Source organism: Mchenga conophoros, linkage group LG3, assembly GCF_057382185.1.
Source record: "Mchenga conophoros isolate Kocher_MC1m ecotype Shallow Benthic linkage group LG3, M_conophoros_male_GT1.1, whole genome shotgun sequence".
Classification (NCBI taxonomy): Eukaryota; Metazoa; Chordata; class Actinopteri; order Cichliformes; family Cichlidae; genus Mchenga; species Mchenga conophoros.
In genome coordinates, this window is record NC_140528.1 from 2,309,390 (window position 1) to 2,331,690 (window position 22,301).

A 22,301-nucleotide genomic window follows, 5' to 3' on the forward strand; every position below is an offset into this window, starting at 1 on the left:
CACACTCTGACTCCACACACACACACACACACACACACACACACACACACACACACACACACACCTACATAACATACAGACTGGTACCTTTGTTCACGTGTATGTTAATGAACCTATGTATGTTCATGTAACCTCAATAAAAGAGCAGTGTTACGAGGGAACGGACGAGAGCGACTGTGGTCAAGCGAAGGAACGGCATTGGTCCAGTTCTCTCCCGTGCACGAGAAACAGAAAGAACTACTCGTGTCTTGGGTGAACCCATTGTGAGATCTAGCCCCACGCTATCATGTGATTTCCTGTGATCAAATGTCCCAGGATGTGAGTGGGCGTTAAGACGTCCATGTCCCTCTTCAAGCAACTTAAAGAAGTCCAGACGCTTTTCTTTCCAAGCTCCTTCAACAACATCATTCATAGAACAGCTTCCAGCTTCTTTTGCTCGGCTACAGTTTGGATGGATTTGCATCTAAAGATGCAACAAGACTAAAATGGTTAGGGTCAGGAGGTCAAAGGTCAGAGCTCCTGTGGGTCTGAGGGCGGCCTCACGCTGGAGAAGGATGAAGGAGTCTGACCTGAGCCAGTGTTTGACATGAACACATCAGCACTGCTGTCAGTGAGCCTAACGACAGCCGTTAGCATCATTTCAGTGTTTCAGTCATAAAAACACTTCCTGTCACTGTGGTGGTTACAGTGACATCATGCAGTTTGTGCTTTGACCTCCAGAGGGCGACAAATCAGCACAGACAGAGAGCTCCATTCAAACTTTGCTGCCATCAGGAATAATTCTTCAAATATAATCATCAGTGTTTGAGCAGTTATGATATCAGGGACAATCTAGACATGTGTGACAATACTGAACATGTCACATGACACACCTCAAACATCATGTGATCCACTCTCAGTCTGCACTTTCATTCATGACTTCAACAGGTTGAAATGAGCTTTGAAGAAACATCAGTTCAGTGCTGAAACATTTAAACGCTGCAGGAAGAAGAACAACAAAGTGATGACGGATGTTTGTGCTTCAAACAGGAAAACCAGCAGAAATAAATCACAGCCTGCCAGAGGTTTGGAGTTTCCCAGGTGCACCTGAACGCAGCACAGTGTTCCAATGCTCCTTATTGTCCGCAAACGTCTCTTTGGGTGTTTCCTTCCTGCTCAAAGTTTTCTTTCACTTCCTGAACTTCGTGGAGTGGAGCTTGTTGTTGGTGTGTGAAGAAACTGTAAGTTTGCTTTGTTTCCTCCTTTAACAGTTTGTCTTTAGGAACTTTACTGTTTGTTCAGCTCGTGTTTGATTTCTTCACACAACAAACTGTGTGTGTTTGTATTTCCGGTCTCTCCATTAAAGTCAGTGTGTAATGTTTCCTGGCTAACATCAGCTGTGTGCAGCTTAGTTCAGCACAAATCTGCCGCTCCATAGTTCACGGTAACGGACTCACAGCTGGACCAACGAGGCCGAGTGTGTCCGCCACTCTGAGCTACGTTCGTGTTTGTGTACTTGTAGTTTGTACTTTGAGTTCACTCAGAGCCCGCAGAGGACGCAGCGTACGTGATGACGTCACAGCCCTTTACCTCCTTTACTGTCACTGTGATTAATGTTTACACACGAGACACCTGCAGAGCTCTGACGCTAAGCTAGCACACAGCATGTTAATGCTAAGCTAACGCTAAGCTAACACTAAGCTAAAGCTAAGCTAACACTAAGCTAACACTAAGAGTTCTTACAGACACGAGTTAAAAAGCTGCTTTTAGTGTGTGATCAGAGTCCAGGACTGAGAGCAGTAGCAGAGCTGATGGATGATGAATTACTGGATGGAAGAAGCTTCTCATTAGCAGTGAATCAGTGTGTGTGCAGTTCTCTGCAAACAGCAGGAAGAATTAGTGTGAAGCTTTAACTCTGCTGATCCTCTTTGAATCCTGGATCAGCTGAAATGTTTAAAATGTTGTTCACACGTGTTGGACTGACTGAAGCTTCCAGTCACAGTGAATCAGTGTGTGTCAGTGAATGCATCGTGTGTGCTTCAGGCTCCATCTAGTGGACTGATAGCAGAGCAGCTGATGGCAGCTTCCTCTGCCTCACACTGCTGTCTGACTGCATCCAGCTGACACTGAGATGAAGCAGGAAAGAAGCAGCTGATATTTGGACAGCACACATGATGAAAGGAGGATTTCAGCTGATGTGCACATGAATGATTTGTGTTTCCTCTGCAGGTAGAAAGTGTGTGTGAGCTGAATTGAGCAGCATGGATCAGTGTGAGGACAGAGAGGAGGGAGCCCCTCCCTCTAAAAGCACTCTGTGTGGGGAACATGAGAGCCAGACCAAAGCTCAGAGGTGAGATGACCATCTCTAACTGTCCATGACTCTTCTCCATGTCACAGCTCAGCACTCACATCACTGCTGCATCATTATTCACAGGAACCAGCCTGGACCTCCACCCAGCTCTGTGTCCTTACAGAGTGACGCGTCTAAAGATTTTCCCATTCATTTTAAAGTCCAGCCTGTGTCTGCTGCAGAGAGGTGAGCTGTTAGCAACATGAACTCTTTGATTAAACTGCTCGATGTTGTTGGATATAAACTACAAACACGTCGTTCCCTCAGTCCCATTTAAACTGTCTTTTAAAACAAGCCTTTGGTTTCTAAACAACTGAAAACCCACTTCAGCAAACAGGAAGTGATCAGAGCGTCCGTCCACTTCCTGTCAGGCCCTGCAAACATTTCATATTGAAGAAAAGTAGTTGACATCTCACATTTTTACTCCACCACATTCAACCATTGTGACATTTTACAGCATGAAACTCTTGTCACATGACTCCTGTTATGTTATAGAGTCATGTGACCACCAGGGAGGGATTTGTATGGATGAAACACATTCAAATCAATCTGATTCATCAATGGAAACATTTTTGGTGTAAATGCAGCAACACTGAAAACGCTGAAGATAAAAACACAACAGATGAAATATGAACAAATCGAGGCTTTGAATACACGTGTGTGTGTTTGAGACACAGAGATAAATGGATTGTGTGTCTGTCCTATTGCTGCGTGAGGGTTTTATTGTAGATTTTGTGCGTGTACACTTTTGACCACGAAGGTGTTGAAAGGGCGTAAAACAGTTGGAGGCACCAGAGTGAACACTAGTGCTGTCAGTAGATTAAAACATGACTAATTAATGACACAATCTTCTGTCATTAATCCTGATTAATCACAATTACTTGATCAATAGCTGCAGTTACATTTTTCCAACTTTATATTTAAGCCTGTAACAGACGTTTACACCATATAATGAAGTCAATGCAGAATAAACACAAAGAATGTTAAACGCTTCAATTCAAAGAGACTTTGAATAGTTTTCAGTCTTTAACTCAGCTTCTCTGCTGTAAATACAACTTTGTAACAAACATATATACTAAAAGCTACGTGTGCACTAATATATAATAATATATAATCTATATTACTGCTGTTAATGAAAATGTTTAATCAGACTCATCACAGGGTTACTGTGGATTCATTTGGATGAATCACCATTAAACATCATTTTTAATGTAAACGAATCAAAGTTCATTTCATGAGCAAACAGACTCGAGAGAAAAGGGCAAATTTACACACTTAACATGTTTATTGAACATGTAAACATTGATTAACCTCCTGAATGAGCCGACCCCCCCAGGGACAGTCCTGCATGCTAATGATGGGCTCTGCTCTGTACCTGCAGGATTCTGTCAGCCACAAACTCCTCAGCTGATCCTGAATCTGAGCCCATCTGTCAAACAATCATTTTCTTCACAGGTCTGTGGAGGTGGCACTGATCCTGCAGCAGTCTAACACTCTCTGTCACTCTTCTTCAAGTCTTTGACACGAGGAACCAAAACTATGTTATTAACAACACTAACAGGTCTGCAGTTTGTCCACTTGGCAGTTGTGTCATCAGTGCTTTGCATCGTTGTGATATTTTAAGCTGGAAGTGCTTCGGTGAAAAGAAAATTCCTTCTGTCACGATGTGCAGAATCCTTCATGTTGGTCGGCTGGTCCGTCTTGTTATTTTTTTAATACTCAAACTTTCCATCGAGAGGTCAGTGTGTGTTTGTCATCTTCCATATTGAGCTGATTGGTTCAGCTGCCGTCACTAACAGATGTGCTGCACATCTGCACGTGTGCAAAGGTAACTCTACTCGGACAAACTGCCCGAAGTGCATTGATAGAAACATTTCAGGGATTTTGAGTCGTTCTGCTCTCCAGATGTGTCGTGTTAAAGGTTTTTATCATGTTAATCATGATAACAGATGAACCCCTAACCCTACATGTTAATGTTGACAGCACTGGTAAATCCTTTTTAATGTTCTTCTGTCAGATCATTGATTAGACTCGACTCCAAATACGAGACTCGGAAAACTCAAATGAAAACTCAAATCAAAGCAATGAGAAAAGGACTTCTTGTGTTAGAATGAAAACATATGGAAGTGGTCAGGTTTCAAACACTCCATGAATCTGCTGCACAGTTACATTCAGGGACCTGTGGCCTCCTGAGAGCATTAGTTGATGGTTCATCACAGTTTTCTCAAAGTTTCCTCTGAGCTTCTGCAGCATCATCACTTCCATCACTGATGAAAGAAAGTTCATAGAAAACAGAAAATATATCTTCAGAATCTGAGAGTCTAAAACTTGACAGACTTGATTCAGATGAAGTTATTTGAGCAGAAACTCCTGGATCTTTATCCTGTGTTGATCTAATCCTTCATGGTTCCTCCACAGAGTGGAGCAGCAGAGCTCAGAGGTTCCCAGTGGTCAGTCTGCCCAGCAGCATCAAACACAGCTGGACTCCATATTTATGGTCTGTACATGTACAACAACTACTTTATTATTAATATTAATAATAATGCATTTATTTATAGGTCCCTTTCAGAACACCAAGGACTCTGTGGACTAAACGACCAAAAGAAAACAAACTTTGAAATCAGACGGTGCAAATGTGATCACAGGGAAACGTTTTAAACATCGAGGCGTTAAACAGAAACCAAAGTGAAACAGTTTGTAGTCGAGATCAGTGGGAATGAAGCTGAATAACTGTTTCTTCAATATCTTTGATCTCTTAAAAAACAAAAACCAGCTGAAAGTCTGGCTGCTCTTATGAAAAGTACAGAGAAATTATGGGTCGCTCAACACTTGTGCACAATATAGGAGTTTAAATAAATCTAAAGAATAACTCAAAGTCCTACAATCATACTGATAAAGTCATCTACAGCTAACTATCCAAGTGGATTTGTTTAAGACAGCTCCATCTGCTGGTGGCCCTCTGCAGGTGCATGAAAGGGGCGTGTTTATATTGAAAGTAGTAGAGAAAGTAAACCCCACGGGAAGGAGGAGGACTCTCAGCAGCTTCCAGCTCATATTCAGACATTTGACTTCTCACTGAAAGCAGCAAGTTTGAGTGTCTGTACCTTAGTTAGAAGAGATAACATGGTCATAGTAATTAGAGTTGATTGAGCAATGCTGTCCTTATAATGTAGTTTATGATTTTTATGGACAAGTCCAGTTTTTCTGTAGAGCCTCTCAACTTGGTGACAGCAGTCAAAGTTCACGTGAAAACCAGAGCAGCAAATCAGGTCCAAATGTGTTGTTCACAGTGAGTGGGATCATCATTGGCTGCTATGTTAACCTCCTGCAGCAGGATGTCTTTGGTCAGAGAATGGATAGATCACGAAGTCATTGTTGAGTTTAGGGAGACAGTAGACAGTTGGAGGAGGTTCAGCCAGTTGACACACAGTAGATAAAATAACTGAAGGCAGGAGCAGACACCTGTATGACTTTCCACCTCTCACATAGATTATTTCCCTGGGCAGCGCCACAGGGCTGGTAGATGTAAACAAAGCTGGAGGAGAGGATTGATTCATCTGAGAAAAGTCACAGAGTTGTGTCTTGATGCTCAATCATCCAGGTACGTAAATCCCAAAAAGCTTGATTCTGTTCATCTGGATGTTTTCAGTGGGAGAAACGTTTCATCATCATCAGGTGACTTCTTCAGTCTCAGCTGACTGCAGGTTTCAATCTCATAAACAGGACATTTGTATGACTGAAACCAGCCCACTGAAGGAACAATGGGCTGGGAGGTCAGTTCATTGATCATTGGTACGCATATTGTCAGGACCATTGATCAATGGTTGTTGATCAATGGTCCTGAGTCCAGTTCACAGAGAGCTGGGGAATGGCTGCAATCACAGCATGTAAGATGGTGACAGTTGTACCCTTAGGCCCCTCCTCCATTCAGAGATGGTCTTTCCTTTTCACATAAATGGCCTCCTTGACTCCGCCCTCAAACCAGCGTTCACATTTACTCAGGACCTTCTTGATGTGAAGTTCTTCTGCTTCGCTGGCTGCTGTGTCTGTGGGGATGGTGTTTGTTCTGTGTTGTTGTGTCCTGATGACGCCCAGTTTGTGCCCCAGTGGATGATGAGAGTCAAACCTTAAATACTGATCTGTATGTGTAAACAGAGTGAACCTTTAAGACCAGTTGTCTGTACGATCAACTCAGTCACCTGAAACATCTCCAAGTTTCTGGCTTTGATCATCAACCTGTTGGTAGTTCAGCTCTGAACACCAGTGAAATGTTTCTCCCACTGAAATCGCTGCATTCATATGAACAGAATCAACGCTTTGGGATCATGGAGTTGTGGACAAAGTCTCAGTTAATCAGATAAAGTCAAACCTATAATTGGTAAAGAGGTCGTGGATGATATGCCCCTTGATCGTAAAGAAGTGGATGTTGTGTGGACTAAAGTTCAGAGTGGTGGGTCATTCATAAATATTCTGTTCCAGCTGCTGGAGGACAACATCATCACTTTTGTGAAGAACGAGCTGAAGAAGATCCAGAAGGCTCTGAATCCAAATAAGCCCCAGTGCTTGGAGTTTCAGAGGGAGGATGATGAGCAGAGGAGCAGCAGCAGAGAGGCATTTGTGAAGATCACAGTGGACTTCCTGAGGAGAATGAAGCAGGAGGAGCTGGCTGACCGTCTGCAGAGACGTAAGAGGATTTATCTAAAGATTTAAGCTGCTGGATAAATGAGACACTTGTGACACCAGTGTGTTCAGTCATTTCTCAGTGGGTCAGAAATTGTCATCAGCATTTTGTAAAATATGATTGTTAAAGTTGTATTTTTATTATTATTATTCAGAACTTCAAGCTGCTGTTTGTCATCATAACCTTAAATCCACCCTGAAGAAGAAGTTCCAGTGTGTGTTTGAGGGCATCGCTAAAGCAGGAAACCCAACCCTCCTGAATCAGATCTACACAGAGCTCTACATCACAGAGGGAGGGACTGCAGAGGTCAATGATGAACATGAGGTCAGACAGATTGAAACAGCATCCAGGAAACCAGACAGACCAGAAACAACCATCAGACAAGAAGACATCTTTAAAGCCTCACCTGGAAGAGATGAACCAATCAGAACAGTGCTGACAAAGGGAGTGGCTGGCATTGGGAAAACAGTCTTAACACAGAAATACAGCCTGGACTGGGCTGAAGACAAAGCCAACCAGGACATCCAGTTCATATTTCCATTCACTTTCAGAGAGCTGAATGTGCTGAAAGAGGAAAAGTTCAGCTTGGTGGGACTTGTTCATCACTTCTTTACTGAAACCAAAGAAGCAGGAATCTGCAGCTTTGAAGACTTCCAGGTTGTGTTCATCTTTGATGGTCTGGATGAGTGTCGACTTCCTCTGGACTTCCACAAAACTACAATCCTAACTGACCCTAGAAAGTCCACCTCAGTGGATGTGCTGCTGATAAACCTCATCAGGGGGAAACTGCTTCCCTCTGCTCGCCTCTGGATAACCACACGACCTGCAGCAGCCAATCAGATCCCTCCTGACTGTGTTGGCATGGTGACAGAGGTCAGAGGGTTCACTGACCCACAGAAGGAGGAGTACTTCAGGAAGAGATTCAGAGATGAGGAGCAGGCCAGCAGGATCATCTCCCACATCAAGACATCACGAAGCCTCCACATCATGTGCCACATCCCAGTCTTCTGCTGGATCACTGCTACAGTTCTGGAGGATGTGCTGGAAACCAGAGAGGGAGGACAGCTGCCCAAGACCCTGACTGAGATGTACATCCACTTCCTGGTGGTTCAGGCCAAAGTGAAGAAGGTCAAGTATGATGGAGGAGCTGAGACAGATCCACACTGGAGTCCAGAGAGCAGGAAGATGATGGAGTCTCTGGGAAAACTGGCTTTTGATCAGCTGCAGAAAGGAAACCTGATCTTCTATGAATCAGACCTGACAGAGTGTGGCATCGATATCAGAGCAGCCTCAGTGTACTCAGGAGTGTTCACACAGATCTTTAAAGAGGAGAGAGGACTGTACCAGGACAAGGTGTTCTGCTTCATCCATCTGAGTGTTCAGGAGTTTCTGGCTGCTCTTCATGTCCATCTGACCTTCATCAACTCTGGACTCAATCTGCTGGAACAACAACAAACAACCTCCCAGAAGTCTGAAACAGGAGAATCTGCAGAGAAACACTTCTACCAGAGTGCTGTGAACAAGGCCTTACAGAGTCCAAATGGACACCTGGACTTGTTCCTCCGCTTCCTCCTGGGTCTTTCACTGCAGACCAATCAGACTCTCTTACGAGCCCTGATGACACAAACAGGAAGTAACTCACAGACCAATCAGGAAACAGTCCAGTACATCAAGGAGAAGCTCAGTGAGAATCTGTCTGCAGAGAAAAGCATCAATCTGATCCACTGTCTGAATGAACTGAATGATCGTTCTCTAGTGGAGGAGATCCAACAATACAGGACTTCAGGAAGTCTCTCCACAGGTAAACTGTCTCCTGCTCAGTGCTCAGCTCTGACCTTCATCTTACTGTCATCAGAAGAAGATCTGGATGAGTTTGACTTCAAGAAATACTCTGCTTCAGAGGAGGCTCTTCTGAGAATGCTGCCAGTGGTCAAAGCCTCCAACAAAGCTCTGTGAGTAAACATGTTGTCATCGCTTCATTGTTAAAATCATGGGAAATAAATCAGAAATGCTGAGTTCAAAGAGCACTGTAACATTTTTTTAAAATAGTAAATTAAATGATCATCAGTCACTCGGTAAATATATGGTAGTTTTAATGTTTCACTCCAGCATTTCTAAAACACACTTTGTTCTGTAACTCTTATCAAAGGACAATCCAGACCCAGCCTATAAGAACATGAGCTCTGATGCTTCAGCCCCTCTGACAGGTTTATTATCCTCAGCTTGTTCATTTGTCTCCAACTCCAGGAGTTTGGTTGTTTTATTCTAAAGCACAAACTTCACCTGCCAGACTTCACCTACATCTTTTTCTGATGTTCATAATTTAAGTTCAAGTTTGTATCTCACTTTCAGTGCACACCCTCCCTTTTTAAATATAAATCTCTGCTGTGCTGTCATGTTTTCATCCTGTATGGAGGGAGAAACTCGGTCTTCATTACTGAAATTGCCTCTAAGGTCGTGTTTCTTGTCAGTAACCATATGTAACTGTAAGGCTTCCATAACCAGTGTTATCACAGAATTACAGTGGGTTCACTCTGGGTCCTCTACAGTTTCCTCCCACTGTCCACAGACATGCAGTTAGGTTACCTGGTGATCTAAACTTCATGCAGGTGTGAGTGAGAGTGGTTGTCTGTCCCTCTGTGGGCTTAGTGGAAGAGACTGGATGGATCTCTGCTTTGTCTTTGATATATGCTGACAGCAAACATTCTCCATGAAGTCTGCATTTCAGCTCATCTCCTTTATACGCACCTTTAACAGGAAGAGTTTTATACAGCTAGTGTTTAAAATCAAGTGTTATTCACAATACACAGGTAATGAGCATGATTATTGAATTACTAAAATTTTCTAAAATAATTGTTCTCAATGGGGTTCAGATCAGGTGAACAAGGAGGCCATGTCATTAGTTTTTCTTCTTTTATACCCTTTCTTGCCAGCCACGCTGTGGAGTACTTGGACGCGTGTGATGGAGCATTGTCCTGCATGAAAATCATGTTTTTCTTGAAGGATGCAGACTTCTTCCTGTACCACTGCTTGAAGAAGGTGTCTTCCAGAAACTGGCAGTAGGACTGGGAGTTGAGCTTGACTCCATCCTCAACCCGAAAAGGCCCCACAAGCTCATCTTTGATGATACCAGCCCAAACCAGTACTCCACCTCCACCTTGCTGGCGTCTGAGTGGGACTGGAGCTCTCTGCCCTTTACCAATCCAGCCACGGGCCCATCCATCTGGCCCATCAAGACTCACTCTCATTTCATCAGTCCATAAAACCATAGAAAAATCAGTCTTGAGATATTTCTTGGCCCAGTCTTGACGTTTCAGCTTGTGTGTCTTGTTCAGTGGTGGTCGTCTTTCAGCCTTTCTTACCTTGGCCATGTCTCTGAGTATTGCACACCTTGTGCTCTTGGGCACTCAAGTGATGTTGCAGCTCCAAAATATGGCCATTTCCTTTATACGCACCTTTAACAGGAAGAGTTTTATACAGCTAGTGTTTAAAATCCAGTGTTATTCACAATACACAGGTAATGAGCATGATTATTGAATTACTAAAATTTTCTAAAATAATTGTTTTAGTTAATATTGTATGACAGTGTACACAGAATTATTAGCTCAGTAGGCAGAGTGGTCGCCCCATGATCATAAGGTCAGGGGTCGAATCCACCGAATAGCTACCTTGTGGTACCCCTGAGCAAGGTTCCATCAAGGTACCAATCATGTGCACTGGACTGGTAGCACTCATAGTCTCATAGGTTTAAATAAATTTTTAAAAAAAAGGGTTCAACATATAAACAAATTTAATTTGATCACATATATTCTTTGTTTTTTTTTGTTTTTGTTTTTTTCCTTTCTCTCACAGACTGAGCAGCTGTAACGTCTCAGAGGAAGGCTGTGAAAATTTGTTGTCAGTGGTCAGCTCCCAGTCCTGTAGTCTGAGAGAGCTGGACCTGAGTACCAACAGCCTGAAGGCTTCAGCAGTAAAGCTTCTGTCTGCTGCAGTGGAGAGTCCACATGCCAAACTGAATGTTCTGAGGTCAGATCAATTTGTATTATGTTTAGTTCTGTTTGTTTATGTGTTTGATGTTTGTTTTTGTTTATGTCTTTATCCAGTTATCCTTGTTTCATAGCATTTTTATTCATTTCAAAGTTAAACAGAAGTTTTACTAACCTGCTCAGCACAAGACAATAAGCTATTGCACCTTGATTACACTTTAACAACAATCTTTATTCATGTTTTTATCTTCAGACTTAACATCTGTGAACTCTCAGAGGAAAACTGTGAAGCTCTGTCCTCAGTTCTCAGCTCGCAGTCCTCTAGTCTGACAGAGCTGGACCTGAGTATCAGAAAGCTGCAGGATTCAGGAGTGAAGCTTCTGTCTGCTGGACTACAACGTTTAAACTGTAAACTGAATACTCTGAGGTCAGATCAGAAAACATTTAGTTTTTAGAATTATTAATTAAAGTTCATACATATGATGTTGTATCTTAGTATGTTTATGTTTCCTTTAAAAATAGAAAGTCAACATTTAATGTTGTGAAATGTATTAACAAACTCTACATGAGTACTTGTTTTATAGATTGTCTTTTATTTTTCAGACTGAGTGGCTGTAACCTGTCAGAGAGAAGCTGTGAAGCTCTGTCCTCAGTCCTCAGCTCCCAGTCCTCCAGTCTGAGAGAGCTGGACCTGAGTAACTCTGACCTGCAGGATTCAGGAGTGAAGCTTCTGTCCGCTGGACTAAAGAGTTCACAGTGTGCAGTGGAAACTCTCAGGTCAGGATTCAAACTTTTCCACAGATGATCATTTGAAATGTGATTTATATTATTGTATAAACAGGTAACTTTTACAGCTGTCAAGTGAACTTTTATTTACATTTGAGTGGATAATTGGACTCTGAATTACTAAAAGTTGTTATAGTCATGTCTCTGTTTATTTAAAAAAAATACTTCATGTACTGCCTAATTTAAAGATTTAGGCTCCTTTGGGCCCATAATATATATATTTGATTTCTTTGTGAATGAAATTAGGAGGATATTGGCGACTGCTGATTGGCTCGCTGTTTGTTTTTTATTCACAGTACTTAATTTTAAAGGCTGATTTCTCAAAATGAGATGTTTATCTTTTCTTCTACAACACGTGGAGCCACCAAATCTTCTTGCTTCATTTATTCATTACAGTTTGATTTAAAGAATATTAGACTCGTAACATAATAAATATATTTATTTCACTTCTTCTTGAGAGAAAGAAAGGGATGACTGGGTGAGCTCCAGTGGTTCATCCCAGCAGAGAGAGCGGCACACTGGGCTGCAAATGATCACAGTAGTAATGGCCATAGTTTGATAAAACAGGCAGTCTTACCCTGTAGAAAATACAGGGTTCTGGTGCCGATGTGGGGGAGGGGAGTCGCCCGGTACTAACTACATACTACTAACTACCTCATCCAGATGTCTTCCCTACTAAACCTGATAAGAAGTAACTGCAGTAGCCTTATAGGTCAAATCAGTTTCACCTATTAAAGTTAGCTCCACTATTAATTAGGGGTGGGGGAAAAAATCGATACTGTGTAGTATCGTGATATTTTGTTTGCTAATAATGTATCGATACAGGGACAGCAGAAATCGATATTTTGTTACAAACAATTTTTTCTCTGAAGTCAACATGCTCTGGAGTCAGAGCATGTTGACTTCAGAGCATGTTGATCCTTTTTCTGAGCAACAATCCTGACATTCCTTCACTGTCCAAATGTGTTTAACTTTTTTTTTGGCAGCAATAAACATGACAGTTTACTTATTTTAATTTAAGACATGTTTAATTTTAATTAAGTTTAAAACTTTTTTATTTAATGTAAAATTATATATTTTTTAAAATTTACTTTCAAATTCTTCAGTTGCTGAAGGGGCTGCATAGTTTTCATAAATTGCATAGTTCAGAATAGCTATAATTGTACCAGATGGTTGCATTCAGTTAAGTTGGACTAGACTGTAATACAAACCGTTCAGTTTGTCAACAATAAAACTGACTGAAATGAGAGAAAGACTGAGTGTGAGACTTTGATATTAGATAAAATGAATATTGATAAAGTTTACCTTTATGTGCAGAATTTAAATATCGCAAAATATTTTAAAAAATCGCAATAATATCGTATCGTGCGTTAAGTATTGTGATAATATCGTATCGCGAGTTGTATGGTGATTCCCACCTCTACTATTAATGGTGTCACTTGTTATTTCTGGGATGAGTTTAGTAGCCTGAACAGCTGCTTAAAGGAAAGTAATTAAATAATAATAATAAAAATAACCTAAGTCCGGGGGAACCTGCAAGAGCTGTTTGCACAAAGAATAATGCTCAGACTTTGAGGTTTTATCGTTTTACACAAGGTTTAAAAATGAATGTCCACAATTGAATTGCAGAAATTGTTATTGAGCTAATACTGATGTAGTTGTTATCTTTGGTAAGGAGAGGTTGGAGGAAGGATGAGCACAGTCAGGCCTAAAGATGCTCTTAATAATAATAATGGATTGCATTTATATAGCGCTTTTCGAGACCCTCAAAGACCCTTTACAATCCCACTACAGGGAGTGCAGAATTATTAGGCAAGTTGTATTTTTGAGGAATAATTTTATTATTGAACAACAACCATGTTCTCAATGAACCCAAAAAACTCATTAATATCAAAGCTGAATGTTTTTGGAAGTAGTTTTTAGTTTGTTTTTAGTTTTAGCTATTTTAGGGGGATATCTGTGTGTGCAGGTGACTATTACTGTGCAGAATTATTAGGCAACTTAACAAAAAACAAATATATACCCATTTCATTTATTTATTTTTACCAGTGACACCAATATAACATCTCCACATTCACAAATATACATTTCTGACATTCAAAAACAAAACAAAAACAAATCAGCGACCAATATAGCCACCTTTCTTTGCAAGGACACTCAAAAGCCTGCCATCCATGGATTCTGTCAGTGTTTTGATCTGTTCACCATCAACATTGCGTGCAGCAGCAACCACAGCCTCCCAGACACTGTTCAGAGAGGTGGACTGTTTTCCCTCCTTGTAAATCTCACATTTGATGATGGACCACAGGTTCTCAATGGGGTTCAGATCAGGTGAACAAGGAGGCCATGTCATTAGTTTTTCTTCTTTTATACCCTTTCTTGCCAGCCACGCTGTGGAGTACTTGGACGCGTGTGATGGAGCATTGTCCTGCATGAAAATCATGTTTTTCTTGAAGGATGCAGACTTCTTCCTGTACCACTGCTTGAAGAAGGTGTCTTCCAGAAACTGGCAGTAGGACTGGGAGTTGAGCTTGACTCCATCCTCAACCCGAAAAGGCCCCACAAGCTCATCTTTGATGATACCAGCCCAAACCAGTACTCCACCTCCACCTTGCTGGCGTCTGAGTGGGACTGGAGCTCTCTGCCCTTTACCAATCCAGCCACGGGCCCATCCATCTGGCCCATCAAGACTCACTCTCATTTCATCAGTCCATAAAACCATAGAAAAATCAGTCTTGAGATATTTCTTGGCCCAGTCTTGACGTTTCAGCTTGTGTGTCTTGTTCAGTGGTGGTCGTCTTTCAGCCTTTCTTACCTTGGCCATGTCTCTGAGTATTGCACACCTTGTGCTCTTGGGCACTCCAGTGATGTTGCAGCTCCAAAATATGGCCAAACTGGTGGCAAGTGGCATCTTGGCAGCTGCACGCTTGACTTTTCTCAGTTCATGGGCAGTTATTTGGCGCCTTGGTTTTTCCACACGCTTCTTGCGACCCTGTTGACTATTTTGAATGAAACGCTTGATTGTTCGATGATCACGCTTCAGAAGCTTTGCAATTTTGAGACTGCTGCATCCCTCTGCAAGATATCTCACTATTTTTGACTTTTCTGAGCCTGTCAAGTCCTTCTTTTGACCCAGTTTGCCAAAGGAAAGGACGTTGCCTAATAATTATGCACACCTGATATAGGGTGTTGATGTCATTAGACCACACCCCTTCTCATTACAGAGATGCACATCACCTAATATGCTTAATTGGTAGTAGGCTTTCCAGCCTATACAGCTTGGAGTAAGACAACATGCATGAAGAGGATGATGTGGACAAAATACTCATTTGCCTAATAATTCTGCACTCCCTGTATTCATTCACTCTCACATTCACACACTGGTGGAGGTAAGCTACAGTTGTAGTGGTAGGTTAGGTTTTGCCCAAGGACAAAATGACCAAGACAGAGAGAGCTGGCTCATCAGACAGACAAGCTCATCTTGTAACCTACTGGTTCGCTGGTCAGCACACCAGCTGACTAGCGAACCGGCTAACTAGCACACTGGCTAACTAGCACATCAGCTAACTAGCACACCGGCTAAATAGCAAATCAGCTAACTAGCAGACCAGCTAACGGCAGCCACAAGCTGAAGGACGATTAAATGTAGTGGAGATATCAGAGATGACACTGGTGTGTCCGATTCACTCTTTAGCACTCTGGTCACTCCGGCGTGTCAGCCAGAACACCACTGAAGGCCAAATGATCCCAGCATGTGGAATAAAGAGCTTAAGGTTTGGTTTAAGACACTTTATTCTTTCACTGATTGATTCTTGCGGCTGTGATCATGTGTGTGGTTTCTTACAAAAAGGAAATACACAATACAAATACATGACAAATAAGATGAATAGATAAGATACATATCCAGTTATATGCATACGTCGGTATAGCTAACATAACCATTGATAAGGTCAAAGATCACAGCACTATAATGCAGTAATGTTAAACACAAAGGTGTATATCTACATAAATCTGTCCTATCAGTGATCAGGGTACTGTAGTATACTTCCACTACATAAACTATAGAAACTAAACGACATTAGTGTGACTTTAAGTTACCATCAGTACAGACGAACTGATGGTAGTTGTACAAAATAAAGGCATTGCAATTATTGTGAAGGGCTTCCGGTTAAACTAAGATCAGCTGATTACCTCATAACAAATTGTTTGCTATAGAACGCAGCTCCCACTCTTCATTAATATCATGTACTGTAACTCCCAAGTAACCATGGTTACCCAGCCACGCCCAGTAGTCTCCAGAGAGACCAACAGCTGGTGCACGTTGTAACGCCGTGGCTTTCGTAGTCTCTCCTTTTTCTACAGCTCATGTGTTCTTCTTGTGATGGTGCGTCTTGAGGGAGGCTCATACATGCCGTCATTTGTTGATCCTAAGAACGTTCCTCAGACCGACTTCTTCAACAACACTAATCGGCCTGCAGTTTGTAGCTACTCACTTCACTGTGGTGTTTGTTAGCTTGTCTTTCTTTGGTTTTATCCTGACTCCTCCCACAAGCTGATCCTACGTAGTCTGCCCAAGCCTCCCACCTCTGTTTGTTTGGGTGGTTTGTTTGCTGCCATCAACAGCGTGTAATGCATTTAAGTGATACTTCAGACATGAAGTACTGCGACAATAAAAAACTCAACTTTGCTTAAAAATAACTTTAGTTGTATCAACACTGCCCTCTGGAATAATTAGACTTTGGTGACAAACTGATGTGATCTCCATGTTTCCTTTGTTGGACTGTGGGCGAGTGTCAGAACTGAATGTACTGAGTAACATGTGGAGTTTAAATATGTGTCAGTTCCAGTTTTAGAGCTCTAAAGTGCAGCTATCATGTTAGGAATATGTTAGGAATAGACAGGAACACTGAGCACACTGAGGTCAAATCTTTATTTATCCAGTTCATCTGTAGGCTGAGCTCAGTCCATCCATTTAGTGAAATGATGTTTAAAGGTCTCCTTGTTCTGTGAGCGTGCACAGATCCTGAAGCAGAAAGCCTGGGTTAACAGAGAAATGATCATCACTGTGATGATGCTCACCATCTCTGACTGGGATTTGAGGTTTTGTCAAAGCAGCAAAGAAAGCCTGGCTATGTTGGACTGGGTGTGGAAGCAGCTCCCAGTTTGAGTTCAGGAGACAGACACCCTCTCTACTTTGAAGATCAGCTTCAAACTTTCCTTTTTGATAAAACTTATAGTTAGAGCTGGATCAGGTGACCCTGAACCATCACTTAGTTATGCTGCTATAGAGATGGATAACAGATGGATTGTTGTTTTGTGTGTCTGCAGTCTGTCAGGCTGTCTGATCACAGAGGAAGGCTGTACTTCTCTGGCCTCAGCTCTGACCTCCAACCCCTCCCATCTGAGAGAGCTGGACCTGAGCTACAATCATCCAGATCTCTCAGGAATGAAGCTTCTGTCGGCTGGACTGAAGGATCCAGGCTGGAGACTGGACACTCTCAGGTATGGAGAGAATGTCTGATATAGGAGGGAGAGCTGGAATCATTTCCTGTGTCTTTCACTCACTTCCTGTTTGTTTCCTGCAGATGAGACATGAACAATCACACATGCAGGAATATTTTCAGGGACAGACACACTAGTCTAGCTGGATAGTACGTGGATATTTATGTAGGGGGTCTTCAAGGAGTCTGTTTGCAGGAACATTAATGATAACTGATAAGTCATGTTGAGAGTTTCATTAAAAGTAGACTTACAGTTAGGTAATATTTGGACAGAGACAACATTTTGTAACTTTAGATACAAGTATCAGCCATGTGTGTGTTTCCCATGCTGTATGTCCACAGTCACAGTGACAGTCAGTGACACTGACAGAAGGATGAAACAAGGCTGTGAATCATTTCAGTCTGTGTGTGTGACAAAGAGGCAGACAGGAGCAGCTAACATTTGGAAATGGAAGCTTACTGGAAACACTACATTCACAGCTGAATTCACAATAGATTTGTTCTCAAGTGCACATTTAGCAGCTAATGCTAATACTGTTTTCCCTTTGCTTTCTACAGCAGCTATTGCTAAGTAGGCCACTTTGCTCCGCTAAGGATTTGTGTGACCATGATGGAGACTCTGATAAGCTAATGCTGCTAAGCTAATGCTGTTTATGGGCCCTGTTAGAATCAATATTTGATTGATTGGTAATTTTTGATTGGTAATTTATTTCAACATGTGAACAATATACAAGTACATTTAGAAAAGAAATGAGAGAAAAAAATATATACTATACAAATTACATACAAAAAAACATTCTGATTAATTTACATGTTGTTTGAGAACAATATTAACGTTTCACATCATTATAACACAAGAGAAAAGGGTATTGGCATTAGCTACTAGTGCTTATTCACCTCAAATTACCTTTAGCTGCTAATGGCAGCCTACTTAGCATTAACTCCTCACTAATATAATGCTAATTTACATCAAATTAGCATTAACTGCTCATATTGTTATAAGGAAAGAGAAAACGGTATTAGCATTTGCTGCTAATAATTATTCACCCCTAATTAGAGTTAGCCCCTAATGGCAGTCTACTTAGCATTAACTCCTGACATTGTTATAATGCAGGGGAAAAGAGTTACCATTATCGGATAATGCTAATTCTCATCAAATTAGCATTAGTTAATAACGGTAGACTTCATATCATTAGCTGCTGTCATTCTTACAAAGCAAACAGTATGAGCATTAGCTGTTAATCCTTTTTCATCTAAAATTAGAATTAGCCACTAATGGCGTATTGTTAAAAAGTAAGAAAAAACATTGTTAGCATAAGCGGATAATGCTAATTCATCTCAAATTAGTATTAGCTAATAATGGCACCTGCTTAGCATTAGCTGGTCACATTGTTATAAGGCAAGAAAATATGGTATTAGCATTAGCTGCCAATTTCTATTTACCTAAAATTAGCATTAGCCACTAATGGTAGCCTATAGCAAAAACTTCTTAATGCTAAATGAAGTTAATTAATGCTAAGTAGGTTTAACTGAAATTAAAGTAGTGTTAGCATTAGCTGCTGATATTGTTAAAAGGTAAGATAAAACATTGCTAGCAGCAGCGGATAATGCTAACACACATAATAATTAGCATTACCTGCTAATGGCAGTCTACTTAGCATTAACTCCTCACTAATGTGATGCTAATTCACATTAAATTAGCTTTAGCATTAGCTGCTAGCATCAGCCTACCTAGCACTAGCTGCTCACATTGTTAAAAGGGAAGAGAAAACGATATTAGCATTAGCTTGTAATAATTATTCACCCCTAATTAGAATTAGCCACTAATGGCAGCATACTTAGCATTAACTCCTCACATCGTTATAATGCAAATGATGCTAACGTGCATTAAATTAGACTGCTGTTATTAGCTAATGCTATTTAGCAGTAGCTGCTCACATTGCTATAAAGCAAAGGAAAACGATATGAGCATTAGGTTCTAATGCGTATTTGCCTTAAATTAGACGTAGGTGGGCAGCACGGTGGCACGATGGTTAGCACTGTTGCCGCACAGCAAGAAGGTCCTGAGTTCAATTCCACCATCAGGCCGGGGTCTTTCTGTGTGGAGTTTGCATGTTCTCCCCGTGTTTGCATGGGTTCCCTCCGGGTACTCCGGCTTCCTCCCACCGTCCAAAGACATGCAGCTTGTGGGGATAGGTTAATTGGATAATCCAAATTGCCACTAGGTGTGAATGTGCGAGTGAATGTGAGTGTGAATGGTTGTCTGTCCCTGTGTGTTAGCCCTGCGACAGACTGGCGACCTGTCCAGGGTGTACCCCGCCTTTCGCCCTATGACAGCTGGGATAGGCTCCAGCGCCCCCCGCGACCCTGAAAAGGATAAGCGGAAGCGAATGGATGGATGGATGGATAGACGTAGGTGCTAATGGCGGCCTACTTAGCATTAGCAGCTCAGATGTTGTAATGCTAGGGAAAAGAGTGTTAGCATTAGCCGTTCACAATGTTATAAAGTTAAGGGAAATAGTGTTAGCATTAGCTACTCACATTGTTAAAAAGTGTTAGCATTAGTGCATAATGCTAATTCACATCAAATTAGCATTAGTTAATAACGGCAGCCTATTTAGCATTAGCAGATAATGTTGACCTTGGCCCACTGGAAAAGTTCAGAACTAAAGATTTAGGAGTGTTTCTCGATAGCTCTTTCTCGTTTGAGAAACAAATGAATTCTGTTATTAAAACCAGCTGTAAGGTTCATATTGTTGATTGTCATTTATGCTTAGAAATATTTACTCATATATGCTTAGAGTTGTATAATCGATTGCATGATGATAGAGGTTTGATCCTGAGTAGTCTGTAAAGACTCTGTGTGCCTTCCAGAGTGCTCTGGCATGCACACACCACTTGGGGCCATGAGAGAGGTCGTACCCTCTCTTACTGATTTATGGTGTAGGACAGGGGTCTCAAACTCAATTTAGCTGGGGGCCGCTGCAGGCAGAGTCTGGGTGAGGCTGGGCCGCATTAGGTTTTCTACAAGAAAGACATGGTTAAAAAATTCCAATCTTCTCAAATCTCTTTATTTTTATTTTTTAACACAAAATATGAAAAATAAATAAACAAATTAAGAATTAATAAGAAAATAAATCAATCTGTAATACATAAATAAAATAATAATAAGATATTTTTAGTCAGTGAACTTGTGTTTTTCTTTCAGTCTTCTATATCTGCTGTATTTAGATTGAAATGTCTGTATTAACAGTTCTATAACCTTCTTCTGAACATGAATGGAACACTGTAGAAAATGAACTGTTCTTCTGAACATGGCTTCTCTTGCCTACTCCTTGCTGCTAGAGACCTGGCAGCGTTTCCTCTCGCATAGCTGAGCCAGATTTGGCCTGAGCGAGGAAGCAGTTGCGACCCTCAGTATGTCTTGAAGATGATCATCCGTAAGTCTGGACCTGTACTTGGACTTATTGAAGTTCAAAGTGGAGAAGAGCTTTTGGCACAAGTATGTGCTACCAAAAAGGCACATGGTCCGCTTGAACATTCGGGAAAGCCGAGGGAAACTAGGGCTCAAGTCTCTCAAAAATTGTCCAAGCTTCTCTGCTTTTCCACTCACCTCCCTGAACTTTGCTTTGAGTTCAGAGTTGCACTGCAGCTCAATGAGCTCCATTTGAAGCACAGAAGGGGCATCTTGCACATCAAAGGAGAAGGGGTCCGCAAAAATGTGAAAGGTGGCTCTGTGTGTCTTGAAGTCAGCAAATCTGTGATCAAATTCCTCCTGTAGCCTCAAAATGACATCAACATACTCGTCAGCACTGAATGGTGTGCCTGCATCCACGAGTGCCTTGCATGCTGGGAAATGGCAAAGGTTTGTCTGAGAGAGTGAGCTTTCCAGAGCGCCAGTTTTGTGGAGAATGCTCTCACGTTGTCATAGGCAGCACTGACAAGTTGCCCCTGGCCTTGTAATGTCTTGTTCAGTACATTAAGCTCATGTGTCATATCAACAAGAAAAGCTGAGTCCATGAGCCATTTGGGATCAGTTAGCACAGGAACACTAACTCCATCCTTCTCCATGAAGGCTTCACTTCTGCTCTCAACTCAAAAAGTCTCTTTAATACATTTCCCCTGCTGAGCCAACGTACCTCAGTGAAGTCGAGCACATCCCCATATTCTGACTCCATTTCCTCTAAAAAAGCACAGAACCTTCGGTGCTTTAAGCCCCTGGATCTGATTTGGTTGATGCATTTCACAACAATAGACATCACATTGTCAAACTTCAGGCATTTGCTGCAAAGGACCTGCTGATGGATGATGCAGTGCAGAGCAATGGCCTCCTCCACGCCTTCCTCTTCCAGTTTGTTTTGTGCCACCAGTCCATGTTTCCTCCCTGTCATTGATGGCGCTCCATCTGTTGTTATTCCAACAAACCTCTTCCATGGCAAACCAACATTCTCAATGGCATCACACAGCTTGTAAATATCTGCTGAGCGGTGGTCTGGCCATGCATTGGAATTACTGTGAGCAGCTCCTCCATCACTTCAAAACTGTCATCAACACCACGGACATACATTGGGAGCTGGGCAGTGTCGGTGATGTCTGTGGTCTCATCAAGAGCGACTGAGTATACACTGAAACATTTGGCTTTCTCACACAGTTGGTCATAAATGTCACTTGACAGGTCAGAAATGCGATCTGCTGCGGTGTTGGCAGAAAGGCTGATGTTGCTAAACTGACCTTTCTTTCCCGGACAGACTATATTTGCAGCCTGCAACATGCACTTTTAGACAAATGCACCTTCTGTGAATGGCTTCCCTGCTTTAGCAATCATCTCACTAACCACGTGGCTCCGACTGCTGCATTATTCTCTTTGGTTGCTTTCTTGGAGAAATCTTGCTGCCTCAGTAGATCTGTTTTAAGACTGGCAACCCGGTTCGCTCTCTCGTCTCCCTGGTATTTTGCATCCAGCTCAGCATGTCTAGTTGTGTAATGACGTTTCAAATTGTATTCCTTGTGCAGCGCAA

General features: G+C 41.8%; 1 protein-coding gene across 1 annotated transcript in view; it reads left to right on the forward strand.

Moving 5' to 3' along the window:
• Window positions 1–1,092: 1,092 nt before the first annotated feature.
• The window catches only part of LOC146576979 (NACHT, LRR and PYD domains-containing protein 3-like), a 26,180-nt gene continuing 4,971 nt past the window's right edge, over window positions 1,093–22,301 (forward strand). The window contains exons 1-10 of the mRNA XM_085268138.1: window positions 1,093–1,220; window positions 2,209–2,329; window positions 2,414–2,515; window positions 4,748–4,826; window positions 6,809–7,013; window positions 7,165–8,962; window positions 10,863–11,036; window positions 11,250–11,423; window positions 11,600–11,773; window positions 17,111–17,284. Coding sequence (XP_085124264.1) covers window positions 2,241–2,329; window positions 2,414–2,515; window positions 4,748–4,826; window positions 6,809–7,013; window positions 7,165–8,962; window positions 10,863–11,036; window positions 11,250–11,423; window positions 11,600–11,773; window positions 17,111–17,284 — 2,969 coding nt within the window. The 5' untranslated portion in view covers window positions 1,093–1,220; window positions 2,209–2,240. The remainder of the gene's footprint in view (window positions 1,221–2,208; window positions 2,330–2,413; window positions 2,516–4,747; window positions 4,827–6,808; window positions 7,014–7,164; window positions 8,963–10,862; window positions 11,037–11,249; window positions 11,424–11,599; window positions 11,774–17,110; window positions 17,285–22,301) is intronic.